At 44.1% G+C, this 15530-nt stretch overlaps 1 protein-coding gene across 4 annotated transcripts in view; it reads right to left on the reverse strand.

The window, feature by feature from the left end:
• Positions 1-15530, reverse strand: part of HDAC4 (histone deacetylase 4) — a 313200-nt gene that overhangs the window by 209444 nt on the left and 88226 nt on the right. For all 4 annotated transcript variants that reach the window (XM_068245302.1, XM_068245303.1, XM_068245304.1 and 1 more), the window contains exon 2: positions 5410-5580. In XM_068245302.1, the coding sequence (XP_068101403.1) occupies positions 5410-5431 (22 nt within the window). In that variant the 5' untranslated portion in view covers positions 5432-5580. The remainder of the gene's footprint in view (positions 1-5409; positions 5581-15530) is intronic.

The following is a 15530-nucleotide window of genomic DNA, read 5'->3' on the forward strand; positions in this document are numbered from 1 at the left end:
TACATACAAGGAGTACAGCGCTACACCAAATTTACAATGGATGCCTATTCAAATCCACTAAGTTGGAGCAGCCCCTTCTATTTATATCCAATAGTCAATCCCAGAAGGTGGCGCTTAACACAACTTTTACTGTATGGCACTACTCAAGTTAAAATGCCCAATAAGAACGAGTCCACATCTGCCAAGGAATCACGTTGATCACAACTTCTAATCTTCCCATCACCTCCACCAGCACGTGGTGAACAGACACTCACCAAATGTTAAGACCACCACTCCGGTCTATCAGCGATTTGGGACACTTCGGGCCGTCCCCCACCACACCGAACTGATAATAGTCGCCACTAGGTACCAGACACTCCTCCTTATTCCTTTCAGATTGGATTCCAACTTCAAATGAGTATAGCCTCAAAACAAACGCCTCACATAGCATAAAACCAGCGACCTTTATTGTAATAAAACATAAAATTACACTCACAGATTCCTTTCTTTCAATATCAGCATAGAGTTTTTTTGGATACGGGTTCTCTCCAGTTCAGTTGGGCCCCGGCTGGCACTTGTAGTCCCTCCACTGCGATCGGAATGGTGTGCACCTCCACTTCCCACATAGTTCCGACGCCGCTCGAGTCACCACATGCATCTGCTCTGTTACTGCCGTGTCTTAACCCACCTTACATGTTTCGTCATAATTGACTCATCAGAAGCTGGGGGACACGGCAGGATACAGAGCTACATACGTTCCCGATAACTCTCCCCTTCCCTGGGCGGACCTAGGTTTAGTGACTTATTGTGCAGACAACACGTCACCTACGTGCCAGTACTCCATGGCACGGACGAGCCACCCACCGCTAGCCAATCAGCATGGGGGAAGTATTCCAGCACCGCGCATGTGCACAGGCAATGCGTTCCAAACACCTTGCGTGTCATGCTGAGGCTACGGGAGCCCACAGGCTCCACTGTGCGCCAGCCGCACATCTAACCTGCGTGTCACCTGCGCCTCACCGCTGCGGCTCCAACAGCCTGTCTGCGGCTGCGCAGGTCCAGCAGATATTACGTTAAAGGAGAAAAGGAGACGCAATTTCATCATATTCCCCTTTGTCCTATTCCACCACGCATCGTACTCTATGCAAAGATGGAAGCGCACCCCAGGGAAAAAAATTAAAATAGAACTGATAAAAAATTAAAAATTGCTAAAAAAATTATTAAAAAAAAGGTTTTTTTTCCTCTCATATCTAGCCTATTCTCTGCATATAAAAAACGGGTCCCAATCACATCGTGGAAGACTCCATTTACATAGTAATACATCATATACTCAGGAATGTATCATATACTCAAGAATACACATATAAATGCTCAGTTTTGAAGTAAAAGGCTATCTAAAATCTACTTCTACCCATAATACTACCACAATATCCTCAAATAATCATTAAGGTTTTAGAAAAGTAAGTTCACTACTAAATTTCACTACTAAAAGGAGCAGATTCACTGTTCCCCCAGGAAGCATACAATAGCCACATCAATATTCAATCCCCTGGTGTTAAAGTACCAAGGTTGAATATCCACTTAGTTTCCTCCTGGGATATGGCTGTGCGCATGCGCAGCGCCGGAATATTTCCCCCATGCTGATTGGCTAGCGGTGGGTGGTGTCCAGCGCCTGCGTAAGGGAAGAGAGGAACGCTCGTCCGCACCATGGAGTAGTGGCACGTAGGTGACCTGTTGTCTGCACAATACGTCACTAAACCTAGGTCCGCCCAGGGAAGGGGAGGCTTATCGGGAACGTATGTAGCTCTGTATCCTGCCGTGTCCCCCAGCTTCTGATGAGTCAATTATGACGAAACGTGTAAGGCGGGGTTCAGACACGGAAGTAACAGAGCAGATACATGTGGTGACTCGAGCGGCATCCAGAACTGTGTGGGAAGTGGACGTGCACGCCATTCCGATCGCAGTGGAGGGACTACAAGTGCCAGCCGGGGCCCAACTAAACGGGGGAAAGCCCGTATCCAAAAAACTCTATGCTGATATTGAAAGAAAGGAATCTGTGAGTGTAATTTTATGTTCTATTACAATAAATGCCACTGGTTTTATGCTATGTGAGGCGTTTGTTTTGAGGTAATACTCATTTGAAGTTGGAATCCGATCTGCAAGGAATAAGAAGGAGTGTCTGGTACCTAGGGGTGACTATCATCAGTTCGGTGTGGTGGGAGACGGCCCGAAGTGTCCCAAAGCGCTGAGAGACCTGAGTGGAGGTCTTAACATTTGCTGAGTGTCTGTTCACCGGGTGGTGGTGGAGGTGATAGGAAGATTAGAAGTTGTGACCAACGTGATTCCTTGGCAGATGTAGACTTGTTCTTATTGGACATTTTAACTTGAGTAGTGCCATACAGTAAAAGTTGTGTTATGCGCCACCTTCTGGGATTGACTAGATTATTAAAATGCTGTAGCTTCTACAAAACAATGTACAAGAGATCTGTCCGGTTGCCAGTTAGCATAAGGGGAGGGACTTAACAAAACTGTATGAAAACAGTACAGATACAAAACAGTACAGCTAGTCCACGGCCATCTATAAATAGATCTTGTTTCACAGCTCTCAGGATCAAAAGGCAACAAAAGCAAGCAGTGAACAGAAGCTAGGAAAGGCATTAGAACAAATCAGCCTTTAAATGCAGCACGGGATTCTCTCCCAGCCTGAAAATACTAGCTTAAGCTCTTAAAAATGCTGACCCTCTTGCTAAATTGCTCACACCCCCTCATTAAACCCTTTCAACACCAGATGGATTTACTATCCACATCAGAAACCAAAGGTGGGAAACTGTCAGAGGGCAGCCACTGCCATTTAAGATTATTATGGCAGGATTAAATGGGGAGACACAATTTGTATTCATTGTCAGCTTAATTTAATCTAGTAATATTATAACTCAGATTTATCAGTGTCTGGGGGGGGGGTGTAAAATCATGTGAGACCGATTCAGAGGGGGAAACACACACAAAGAAAATAAATACTCTTAAAATGCAGTCAACCTAATGAAGCTATCTTTTCTTTTCTGTAGTCGAGTCAAAAGACATGATGCTATATATCAGCTTTTTTTTTTACAAAAGCACTATGACGTGACACAGCAGATACTGAGAAAACCTATATTTAAAGGATAACGGAGCTGAAAAGGAAAAAGTATTCCTTACTTACCTGGGCATTTTTCCAGCCCCTAGCAGTCTGTGTTCCCTCAATGCAGTTCCACTGTCCTCCCATAAGATCACCAACCACAGCTGTGGTCACGGGCTTCTGCCAATGCGCATGTCTCGATTGCGTCCCACAGTAAGAGCGTTTTGCACTTGCGCAGTTTTTAGGTCTTTGCGAACAGTCCAGGCCATAGAAGCATGTTCGAGAGAGGCACACGGGCTCTGGACGAGAAGGCTATGGATCCTATGGAGCCGTCCCTCTCCTCTCACAGCCCCTGCGTTCCAGTGCTGGCTACCCTGTTCACAAGATTGCTCTCCACTGCTGTAGGAGGCTTTGTCAATCGTCAGGCGTGTTCCCAAAGACGGGCCACTCTGCACTACGCATGGGCAAGCACGCTCTCTGGCACACTCGCACATACGCAGTACAGAGCCGCTCGTCTCCAGGAGCACTCAGTCTTCCAAAGCCTCCCAGGGCAGGGGATTTGAACGGAGGACCCAGCGCTGGAACGAGCGGGACACGAGAGGAACGGGGAGACTCTATTGGACCCAAAGCCTTCCTTCTCCTTAAGTGAGTATCATCTCACTTTAACTAATGTAACCTTGTTAGGCCTCATTTCCACTTCGGAACTGTGTGCAACGCAGTTGGTCGCCGCAGCGCACGGCACTGCATTGCTATACATTTCTGCCTGATGCGATCCCATTCATTTATAATGAATAAAATCACACTGCAACCATGCAAAAATGCAAGCATCCATGCGTTGCAATTCCACAGTGAAACGCAACGCATGGATGAGAACATCAGAAAGTCTATGCACTTTTAACACCCCTCCATGTGGAACACACTGTGCGATACTGAAAACGGAATCAACACACAAGTGGAAACAAGGCCTTAGACTCCACACAGACATTAGAGGGTTCTAGGCCAAGACAGACAGTCAGGGCCACCTCTGCTGATAATCTAGTATGTGTACAGCGGGCACACGATACATCATCGAGAGGTCTAGAGTGTGGGATTGTAACAGCCAAGCACAGGTCGAAAGCACTTTACTATTACTCACCCCCTTCCTGCTCCGTCCTAGGCCTGAACGATTCTAGGAAAAAATTGAATTGAGCGATTTCTGTACGAAATTGCGATTTCGATTCGATTCACGATTTCCTTCAAATCAAGCTTTGTTCCCCCTCTTTGCCTGTTTGTTCCCCGTTTGTCTCTTTATGCCTCCTCTGGGCCTCTGGGTCTTTCTCTTGCCCCCTCTGTGTCTCTGTGCCCGCTGTGTTTCTCTCCGTCTCTCTCTGTGCCTCCTCTGTCCCCCAAGCTGCATCAGGTCCAGCGATCCCCGTCTATCCACTTCGCCTCCTGCAGGCTCTAATGCACGGAATACTTCCTGTCTGTCATGTGACATCCAGGAACCCGGAGTTCTGCCAAGCACAAGAGCCGGCAGACGGCGATAGAGGTCGGAAAGCGTTTTGACTCGTGCAGAAGGTATGTCCAACGCTCTGGGCCGCATGCGCCAGGACTTTGGGAAAGTTTGAAGCCACTTCAAACTTTCCCCATGTGGGAAGACGTAATCACGATAATTGTCAATTTGACGATTCCGAAATTGTGATCTTGGTGATCGCGATTTCGATTTAAATTCGATTTATCTTTCAGGCCTACTCCGTCCTGCTTTGTGCATCCTCCCTCCTTCCTTCCATAGTAACAGAAACCAGCTGCATCATCAGGCAATAACAACGGAGCAATAGCATATGTGGTCAGTAGAAGAGCCAGGCACCTCTGATTAGCTGGTGATCGTCCGCATGTATCTGTCGTCGCCACAGCTACTGTGCGTATTCTGGACTCTCAGCAGCGGTGGTTGCTATCGGCCACCTCAGTTGAGTTCCATTCAGCGTGTGCACGAGGCGGTACTGTATGCCCGTAAAAGCTACAGCAATACCGTACTTGAGAAGCAAGCCAGAAGTGGTGGGAGCTGAGGTGCAGAGGTTGCCGGAAAGGCTGAGGGGTGGCCTATACCCCTAAGGCGAAGTCGGGAAAACTTAGGCTATAGGGTCTGGTGAGTCTCTCTACACTGGGGGAGCGATAGCCCCACTAATGTTATGCTGTTGCAATTGCTGGTTATCAACTACCGGGTTTGAACTTTCATAAATCAAGTTGGCACTTGTTGATATCAAAGCATAAACATCCTCGTCACTGACAAATTCCTCAATGCAACATGACAAGATGACAATGACAAACAAACTTACCTGGATGAGTCTGGGAGCTCATGTCAGACCAGGAGGATTCAAGCGATAACAACCAGATCCAAGAGCCAGAAACTTAGCTAAGCAAAATGACATGAAAGAACCACTTTGTGGTGAAGGGAATCCAGGGTCGCCAACATGAAGCCACTGGGAAGGACTTGCAATAGTGCAAACCTGCAAAGAGAAGGCAGAGAATGCTTACAAAATGTATTACAGGCTGGAATTACGATACACTCCACTCATTAAAATGGCCAGGCACTTATTGTTTTTCCTGTCAATATACAGCACATTTTATAACTATCTACTAGAAATCAGTGTTGCAAATGATTTATTTGATTGTGCCAGACACAAAGGAATACTCAATCAGCAGCAGGTCAGGAGCGCAACACTAGCAGTGTTTTATTTCGGAACAAGCGATTTGCAGTGTTGGCATTGAACATTACACTCACCCAGTGTTCTCCCCGGTGCTCCACCCAGCTAGTTTTTGTTAGCACCCGGCTGCCATCTGCTCACCTCCTCTTATGTTGTAAGCAGAGTTGCTCACATAAGCACGGACCCTGCATTCTCTCATCTCGCCCCACCTGGCTACTTTTTCATGCCACCCGCTGGAAAAAATTTGTGGGGAGAACACTGTCACCTGTCCACCAGCACCCTTTCCTGTCTCCTCTCTCTCCCATGACAAACACTAGAGACCAAACACTAAAGGCCCAGCATTTATGTGGTGTTGCAAGCGTTTGCCATGGGACACGGGAACCCCAGTAGAAATAAGACGGGAGGAGTGCCAGAAATAGAGAGAAGACACCCACCAATGAACAGGTGAGTAAGCTGTGCTGCCTACAGTCTGTATGGCCCACGCATACATGGGGAGACCTAGGGGGGCACAGCAGGCCTCACTGATCAGTGTATGGCCAGCCGTACACTAGCCCTGCAGTCACTTAGCCCTACAGTCTCCAGCAGTCACTGAAGTACAGCGTATACTAATCTGTGCTAGCTAGAATTGCTATGCCCCACCAGCACAATCTCCCTACAGACCCACTACAAGTTATTGAATAAAGTTCAATTTAATGTTGTATATAAAAGACACTAAAATTGTATAGCACTCCTGTAATAAGCCACAAAATGCTTATAAATGGAACCCATTAAACAAATGTATTCAACAAAGTTCAAGAAGTAGAAGTACTTGAAATAGCCTTTTAGCCTTGTATTTAAACTGTGTAGTTAAAACAAGTTCACATGACAATAGTCAAATACAGGTTTCAAGAGCATGTTGAAGCTTCCAAATATAGTAAAAAATAAGGTATCCCCAAAAGTAACGCAGTCAAAGATTTTTAGAAGAAAGACGTAAACATCTTAAAAGATAGCAATAGTGAGCAATGGTAACTGTTGAACAGAAATACTGCTAATCAGTCATAGTGATGAGTGCTACTACCCAAAGCTCTCCAAACACAGATGATGGTGTTAAGTGTCAAACTCCCATGCACTCTTGGTCACAGGAAACGGATCTGCGTGACCATGCAACTATGGGCGTTGGGGCCCTGCACCTCTCTGCTAGGTGTGCTACATGGATGTAGCTGTACCCCAATGGACACCCTCCAGTCTCACTTCCCTAAAACTCCATACACATGCATTACCATATTAGCAACTAGTCCTTACAGTTCAAGTCAGCAACACATGGCATGGGGCAGGTAAACCGCATTAGGTTGCCAGTCCTGTCACTAGTGCACTGCCACTGTATGCATTTACGAATTACCCAGGGAAGCTGGTATGGTGGCACAAAGAGAGACCGACAATATTATTAGGCTGGTGATTTTAAAAGGGACTCAGAGCTGAACAAAGTAAAAAGATTTATACATACCTGGTGCTTCCTACAGCTCCATCCGCTCGGATCGCTCCCACGCCGCCGTCCGCAGCTTCGGGAACCGGGTCCTGTCACTTCCGTCAGTCGGCTCCAGACTACGCAGGAGAAGTGCCCCCTCTATGCATCTTTCCAGAGGCTGCTGGAGAGCTACCCAACGCGTGCACTTCTCCTGCGCAGACTGGCTCAGACTGACGTAAGTGACGTTACCCGGTTCCCGAAGCTGCAGGCAACGAAGGACGGCGGCGTGGGTGCGATCCGAGCGGATGGAGCTGGAGGAAGCCCCAGGTATTTATAAATCTTTTTAACTTTGTTCAGCTCTGGTACACTTTAATGTCATGGCTAACCAGTGTATTTAGCTATAAACATAACAAATGCTCAATGTGCTGCCCATAACAAATAAGGCCTCTTTTCCATGGGCAGCTGAAGGCGGTGAATTCACTACTTGTCAGCTCTCCCATCCATCACTTGGGAGCTTGCTAGCACTCGGCACAAGCAGTGGACAGGCAGTCGCCTCACAGAGTTGCATCTGAGCACGCTGCAGACAGGAGACAGGTTTTCCTCCACCAGGTAACACCGCCACATGTCAAACGCGACATGCAGGGTGCTACCAATTGCTGCCATTCGACTGCATGTAAAAGCAGCCGAATGGCTCTTGTGGCTGGCAGTCGGGCGGCTGAACTGCTGAACAAATGAGCAGCTCAACTGTCCGCTGAAGAGGCCTTACGCCAGTTGCTACTAAAGAATGAGACCAGGATTTTAATTTCTATGGGTATTTCAACAAAAAACAGCAATGATTAGCCAATAAAATCCGATGTGAGCCAAGTGGCGGGTGATTTTCATTCAAGTTGTGTTTATGCTATGCTTGTTCTTTATTATAACATATAGCAAAGAACCAATGAGCATTCAGCAAAGAATATTCCAAGGATACAAAATGTGAATTTTAGAGGCTCAGAGTACCAAAATGGCAGAACAAAAATGAAAGCAGAACTTCTATACACAGTAAATTCACACAAAAAAAATGTCAGCACTAAACAATTATGCATTGCTTGTCTGAATGCTAAAAATTACATAGTTGAACCATAAAACGTATCAGGTTTATAATTACGGGTTACAAATAATTAATGCAACATTCTTGACAAGGCGCTCTGTTGAATCAAAGGAAATAAGAAGCATTTTACAGTATCTACAGCAACACACAAGTAGCACTATAGAGCTCGAGCCCCAGCAGAGCAGTAAATAATCAGACCACTTCCACACCACGAAGGATCCATGTAATCAATTTTCTGCAACCTAAAACGCTAAAAATATAAAAAAAAAAAGATTGTGTGCAGAACAGGAAAAGCCTACGAGCTAAAGTTATGTACAGAGATTTAATGCCTGAACCATTCATTTGTGATTGTTTTTTTTTTTTCACTTAAGCTTTATTGTAAAACTTTGCAACAGTTACATCGAATTTGGCATTAGAAAAGGGTATATTAAATAACACTTGCAATATAACAGATATCAGGTAAATGCTAAAAGAAAATTCAGTCCCTATGGCAAAGATAAGGCAAGTAATTATTGAGTTGAATATAGATGTAAGCCTAGAATCGTTTAAGCTTGTATAAACAGGTTTGGGTACTATCAGTGGAACAGATTTGCAGTGCATTAATAATTATAAGTCATATCAGGTTTAAGTAGAGTATAGACCTCCATGTTTATGATCATGTATTTATAGATAGGCCAACCTAGGAATTATTCGTAACTTCTCCTACCCCAAATGTTTGGGATGTCTTCCATCCTTCCCAGTTTATTGTATATATAGGGAGTGTATCGTGCAAGGTATGATAAATATAGTCCATCAGTCTCACCTCCTCCGCCCTAGCTTCAATTTGAGCGAATGGTACTGACTGTTTTTTCCAATTCTTGGCAATTGCCCATAAGAATGCACCAATCAAAACATAGTATATCCTTCTCCATTTTCTGGTGATACTATTATTTGGAGCCAATAACAGCACGTGCTTAGGTTCCAGTATAACTGGTAGTGAAAATAAAGCAGACATTTTATTCCTCATAAGTTCCCACTGAGTCTGTACTATAGGACATTCCCAGAATAGGTGTTTTAGTGAACCTTCATCTAAACATCCTCTGAAGCATAATGGGGATATTGTAGGGAAAATTTTATGCAAACGTTGGGGCGTCCTGTACCATCTAGTAAATAGCTTTATGGCAGTGTCACGAAGTGCAGGGGTTTTTGTTACCTTGAGCATATTTGATCCAAGACGCTGCCAATCATTTATATTAAGATTAAGTTGAAGGTCTGTCTCCCAATCCTCCATCATATTTGTTTTTTGGTCAGTGTTTATACTGATCAACTGTTGATAAATGCGTGAAATAACATTTGATGGATGTGTAGATGATAAATATAAATTCTCATAAAAAGTGCAATTAAAATGTGCATTAGGAGATGAATATTTAAGGAAAAAGTGTCGTATCTGTAGGTAACGATAAAATTCAACCTGGGGAATATCATGGTTTGTTTGGAAAATGGGGAAGGATATAAACTTATCAGCAAGCCAAAACCGATTTGAAGTGGTTAATGAACTATCAACCCACCATTCAAATTGTGAATGGTCTTTGAAGGCTGGTGGGAATTCTGGGTGACCAATAAATGATAACCGGGGGGGCTTTTCTGATTGTAGCTTAAATTTAGAGCAATTTCTTTTCCATAAAACAAAAGTATCGGCTATGATGAGGTTACATTTTTTAATGTCAGTGGTAAACTTTAGCGGTAATGATGGTATTATTTGTAAATTAAAGGGGATAACTGAGTCTTTTTCAAATAGGGTCCATAAGATCTGTGTGTCAGTATTGAACCAATGTAACATTTGAGCAAATCTAATGGCAAGATGGTAGCAGTGGAGATTAGGTAAACCTATCCCTCCATTCCAGCAATGCCTATAAAGGTGAATGTTTTTAAACCGAGCTGGTTTGTCGTTCCAGATAAATTTAGTTATTAGTTTTTGGAATTTAGTGATTGTTTGTTTACTGGGACTCAGGAGGACAGCCCGCATATAATATAGTATGCGAGGTAGTATTATCATTTTCACTGCCACCACCTTGCCAAGCCAAGATATCCGGTAACGAGACCATTCCTTAAGAGTAGATGAGATCTTTTTTAACAGGGGATCATAGTTGGTACTTAACAGAGTATCTATGGAAGAGGTTACCTTAATGCCTAAATAATCAATTTCCCTGTCTTTCCATTTAAAATCGAAATTGGCCTTGTACAGCTTCACGACCAATGGGGGTAAATTGATTGGAAGAGCCTGTGATTTGGAGGTATTCACTTTCAGGCCTGACAACTCCCCAAATTGTTCTAATAGGGGTATCAGAGTGGGCATAGAAGTTAATGGTTGGGACAAAAATAATAATGCATCATCTGCATATAGGCTGAGTTTGTATTCCCTTTCCCCTTTAACATACCCCTTAATGTTAGTGTTAGTTTGTATTGCTAGCGATAGAGGCTCAATTGCCATTGCAAATAATAATGGGGATAGGGGGCACCCCTGTCTTGTACCCCTATTGATAGATATCAGGTCTGATAATACCCCTGGTAAACGAATTCTGGTTTGTGGAAGGTTGTACAAGGCCAAAACCGCTTGAAAAAACTCCCCCTGGATGCCCATTTTCTGTATTACCGCATATAGATATGTCCATAGGACAGAATCGAAAGCCTTGTGTAGGTCCAATCCTAACATAAGAAATCTCTGATTATTGATCTTGGCATCCTGTAAGATGTTGCATACCAGGCGTGTGTTATCTGTTGTCTGTCTGGTGGGGATAAAACCAGATTGAGAGGGAGAAATCAAGTTCGTAATCACTGATGAAAGGCGTATGGCCAAGATTTTTGAAAAAATCTTGGTATCGTTATTCATAAGCGATATTGGGCGATAATTTTGAGGTAATGTATGATCTAAGCCGGGTTTAGGAATCAGGGAAACGAAGGCATACGTGAGTTCTTGGGGAAATTTTTGACCTTGTAAAGCTTCATTGTAGATAGTCTTTAAGTGGGGGATCAAGGTAGATCTGAACTTTTTGTAATATTAGGTTGAAAACCCATCCGGGCCAGGTGCCTTAGAGCTTTTTAGGGTCGAAATAACTTCATCAATCTCTAGGGTAGATATAGATCTGTTTAAAAGGGCACTTTGTGATTCAGTTAAGGAGGGAATAGGCAGTGAATCTAGCCAATCTTTAATAAGTCTGTCAGGGGGTGTATTTTGGGAGTTAAAGAGCTTCTCATAGAAATCCTCAAAATTTTTTATTACTTTGTGGGGGTTAGTTTCTAGTGTGCCATGTTTGTTCTGGAGTTTATATACATGTGGAGGTCTATAAAATTGTGTAAGTTTTCTCGCAAATTGGGTACTAGTGGCATTCCCATATAAAAGGAACTTTGCTTTTGAAAATTTTAGAGTTTTTTCCACAGATTCAGAGAGGAGTTGATTTAGCTCATGACGTTTTTCTCTGATTTTGTGAAGTCTGTCTTTGTCAAGTGAGGTATAATGCAGTTTGTACAATGCCTCCAGTTCTGAGGTGAGCAAAAGAATTGTCTTCAATCTTTCTTTTTTGCGCCTAGAAGCCAATTGTATAAACCTCCCTCTCATAACTGACTTATGAGCCGCCCACAATGTTCCAGATGACACCTCCCCATTATCATTTGTCAGGAAGTACTCCTCCAAGGTGTTTTGCGCTTCATTTACAATATTGGGGTCCTGAAGTAGAAGATCGTTCAGGCGCCAATTGTCTAAGGAAAAAGGAGTGCCTAATGAGTTCAGGGTTCCCATAACCAGATGGTGATCAGACCATACGCAGGCAGCAATGCTCGAAGAAGCGGCATTGGCCATCAATATGGGAGACAGAAATAGATAGTCCAATCTAGCATAAGTATCTTGGGGATTGGAGTAATATGTATAAGATCTGTCTCCCATATTGAAAGCCCTCCAAAGGTCATTTAGTTGAGATGTCCTGAGGAGTTTATGCAAAGATTTCGGGAAAGATCTGCCCACATCTGAGGCAACGCTCCTGTCAATATAGGGGTTGCTGACACAGTTGAAGTCCCCTGCTAATATTAAGTGGTTAGAGATATAACGTTCCAAGCAAACAAACAGTTCCCGGAAGAACTGGGCCTGAGCTGAATGAGGGGCATATACATTGCATAAGGTAACTTCTTTTCCCTGTAAGGTCCCCTGAATTATAAGGTACCGACTATTAGTGTCTTTGTATATTTTTTGTGGTTCAAACGCTACACCATTACGCACTAGAATGGCAACGCCCCTAGTCTTATTCGTAAAAGAGGTATGATAGAAACGTTGAAATGATTTATCCATATATTTGGGGGGGTTAGAAACGGAGAAGTGCTTTTCTTGTAAAAACAAGATATCCGCCTTCAGGCTTTTATATTGGCGAAAAGCTTTCTTTCTTTTAGCTGGGGAATTAAATCCCTGTACGTTGTGGCTAACGATAGAAAGTGACATTGCTAGGTAAGAATCCAGTGTGCTTTACTAATAAACTCGAGGCGGTGCCATTCAGACCATACATCTCACTGAATTGACTCACTAATCCCAGGTTGGCCTGTATCCCATATATTAAGTATATCTGGAGGTTAATATTCTGTACTGCATAAAGGTTAAATCTGTTCCACTGCAAAAGAAAAATAAAATTCAAATAAAACTTAAAAATAAACATTAAACAAGTAATTCTAATAAGCGTCAAGATTTTAAACGTTGATGAGCTAAATGCCCATAGTGGATTAAAGAACTGTAGTAAGTTACTCGAGAGATCCATGCTATTATTAGACAGCACGGATCTGTAGAGTTCAACAACTCCGGGTAATCCCAGCAGCTGAGGGGGGGAAATACAGTGCACAATGCCCAGCTTTCAGGAAGCCGCAGTTCAGCAGTTCTTGCCTTTTGAAAGTAAACAGTGCATGTCCGAGTGGAATATGCAAAAGGAAGGAAATATAACTATAGTTATGATCCAAGGTAAGTTACCCATCTTGTTAGTTCAGGTCAGTTCTGACGGTCTGGTAGGTGATTTACGGGCTTGCGATCCTTGTTGCTTCCATATTGAAGATAAAGGCCTCTGTATAGTCTTCTGTGGAGAAGGAGAGGCGCGTGTCAGGCCCAAGTTTGCAAGTAGCTTGTTTCCCTCTTTTGGTGAGTGCGCCATCAAGGTTTCTCCTGCGTGGATCACTATAAGTTTAAAGGGATAGCCCCATTTGTATTTGATTTGTGCTTTAGTGAGAGCCACAGTTATTTGTTTCATTTCCCTGCGTTTATTAAGAGTGATAGGAGAGACGTCCTGATAGATCTGGATTTTATGCTCCTCGTATTGAAGGGCATCGGCCGTGCGTGCAGCTTGCAAGATCTTTTCTTTAATTAGAAAGTCCTTCATACATAGCACGATATCTCGTGGGGGAGCATTCGTAGCTGGCTGCGATTTGAGGGCACGGTGGATCCTGTCGCAGGTAAAAGCTTCTGCAGGGGTATCGGGCAATAGCTTAGAGAAAATATTATTAACATGCTGGATCAGATCCGTGTACGTCTCCGGCAGGCCTCGGACTCTCAAGTTATTACGACGGTTCCTATTGTCGAGGTCCTCGGATTGTAGTTGGAGTGTTTGGACTGTATTCCGCAGCTCCTTGTGTTCTTCCTGCAGGGTTTTGTGTGATGATAATAAGTCGTCATGTTTTTTCTCAAGGAGGTCTGTACGGCTGCCCAGTGAAGAGATTTCCTGCGTTAACGAGGCCTCCACCCTATTGAGTTCCGACTGGAATTTACCTACCAGCTTGGCGTACATATTCTCCAGGCTCTCTTCTAAGTCTTGCTTGGTAAGAGCCTTAGCACGGCTTGGCTGTGAGTTAGTCCAGGCCCGTCTCAGATTGTGAGTCCAGGGATCTAGTGGGAGACGGCGAACCGCGGCCATCTTGGATAGATAAGGCTGCCACGCGCGGTCGTAGGAAATAGTCTGTAACTGACCTCTGGGAGCTTGGATTATCGGTTTTCTTCCTCCGCGACATGCACCAATGTTTCCGTGAAGGGAGACGTGTGTCCGGTAAGCTTTAGTTGCGTATGTACTCCCCGAAAAGCGGCTGAACGAGCTGGGAAAAACGGAGCTACATCGCTTAGCTTCCTCCTTCCGGCGCGTCGCGCATGCGCCCCCCTCATTTGTGATTGTTTTAAGTGAAAATTAAAAAAAAAAAAAAAACAATCACTGTGCAGACAAGCTGTAGATCTCTCTGCTGAGCATTTTTAACTGTTCTATGAAGAAGGGAAGGAAAGGTAAAGCAGGACGAGGGAGCTAAAGTTGGAACCACAGTAGCAGTCGGTCAAGTATTATTATTATTTACAGTTAAATCCATAAATATTTGGATAGAAGCAACTTTTCTGACTTTGGTTCTGTACATTACCACAATGAATTTTAAGCTGAAGTGCTGACTAACTTTAATTCAGTGGGGTGAAAAAAACACTTGCATAAAGGCAACTAAAGTATTTTCTTTTTTAACACAATCTCTTTATTTCAGGGGCCCAAAAGTAATTGGACAATTGAGTCGAGGCCATTTCATAGGCAGATGTGGGTAAAGGTGGCCATACATCAGGCGACTTGGCGACCAATTGCCCAACCAATTTGTAATCGGAAGAAAAAGAAGAAAAATCGGTGCCACCAAGTGCATGCCCAACCGACAATGCAACTAATTATCTGGACAAAATTGGTCAAATTAATTGGTCGAACATGCTGCAAGATGTAGGGCCAACTTGCTCGATCAGGTGCGCAGCGTTAACGGCGAGCGATATCGGGACGAGCGGCAAAACCCCGAAGTCCCCCTAATGTTTAATGTCTCCCCCCGTTCCTAGTGCACTATATACATTACTTATCCATGGCCGCTGCTATCTCCGGGCTCCCTCCACCGTCCATACGTGTGCGCCCATGTGGTTGCCTAGTAACCTTACTAGGCAACCACGTGGGACACGTGTATAGACCTACGAGGGAGTCTGGAGGCAGAGGGGGGGGGGGGAGACATTAAACATTAGGGGGAACAGTGTTGGGTTGGCGAGGCGGCGTCACAAGGCCAATTCCTGATCAATTTCAGCATGAAATTGATCATGAATGGGCCTGCTGTGTATGGGCAGCCAGCAGAACTCTCTAATCAGATTATTTTAGAGAGAGATTTGTCTCTTGCTCGAATCTGTCCATCATCACAGGATGCATAATTACCTTAAGGGCTGGT

The sequence above is a fragment of the Hyperolius riggenbachi genome, chromosome 7 (genome assembly GCF_040937935.1).
Source record: "Hyperolius riggenbachi isolate aHypRig1 chromosome 7, aHypRig1.pri, whole genome shotgun sequence".
Classification (NCBI taxonomy): domain Eukaryota; kingdom Metazoa; phylum Chordata; class Amphibia; order Anura; family Hyperoliidae; genus Hyperolius; species Hyperolius riggenbachi.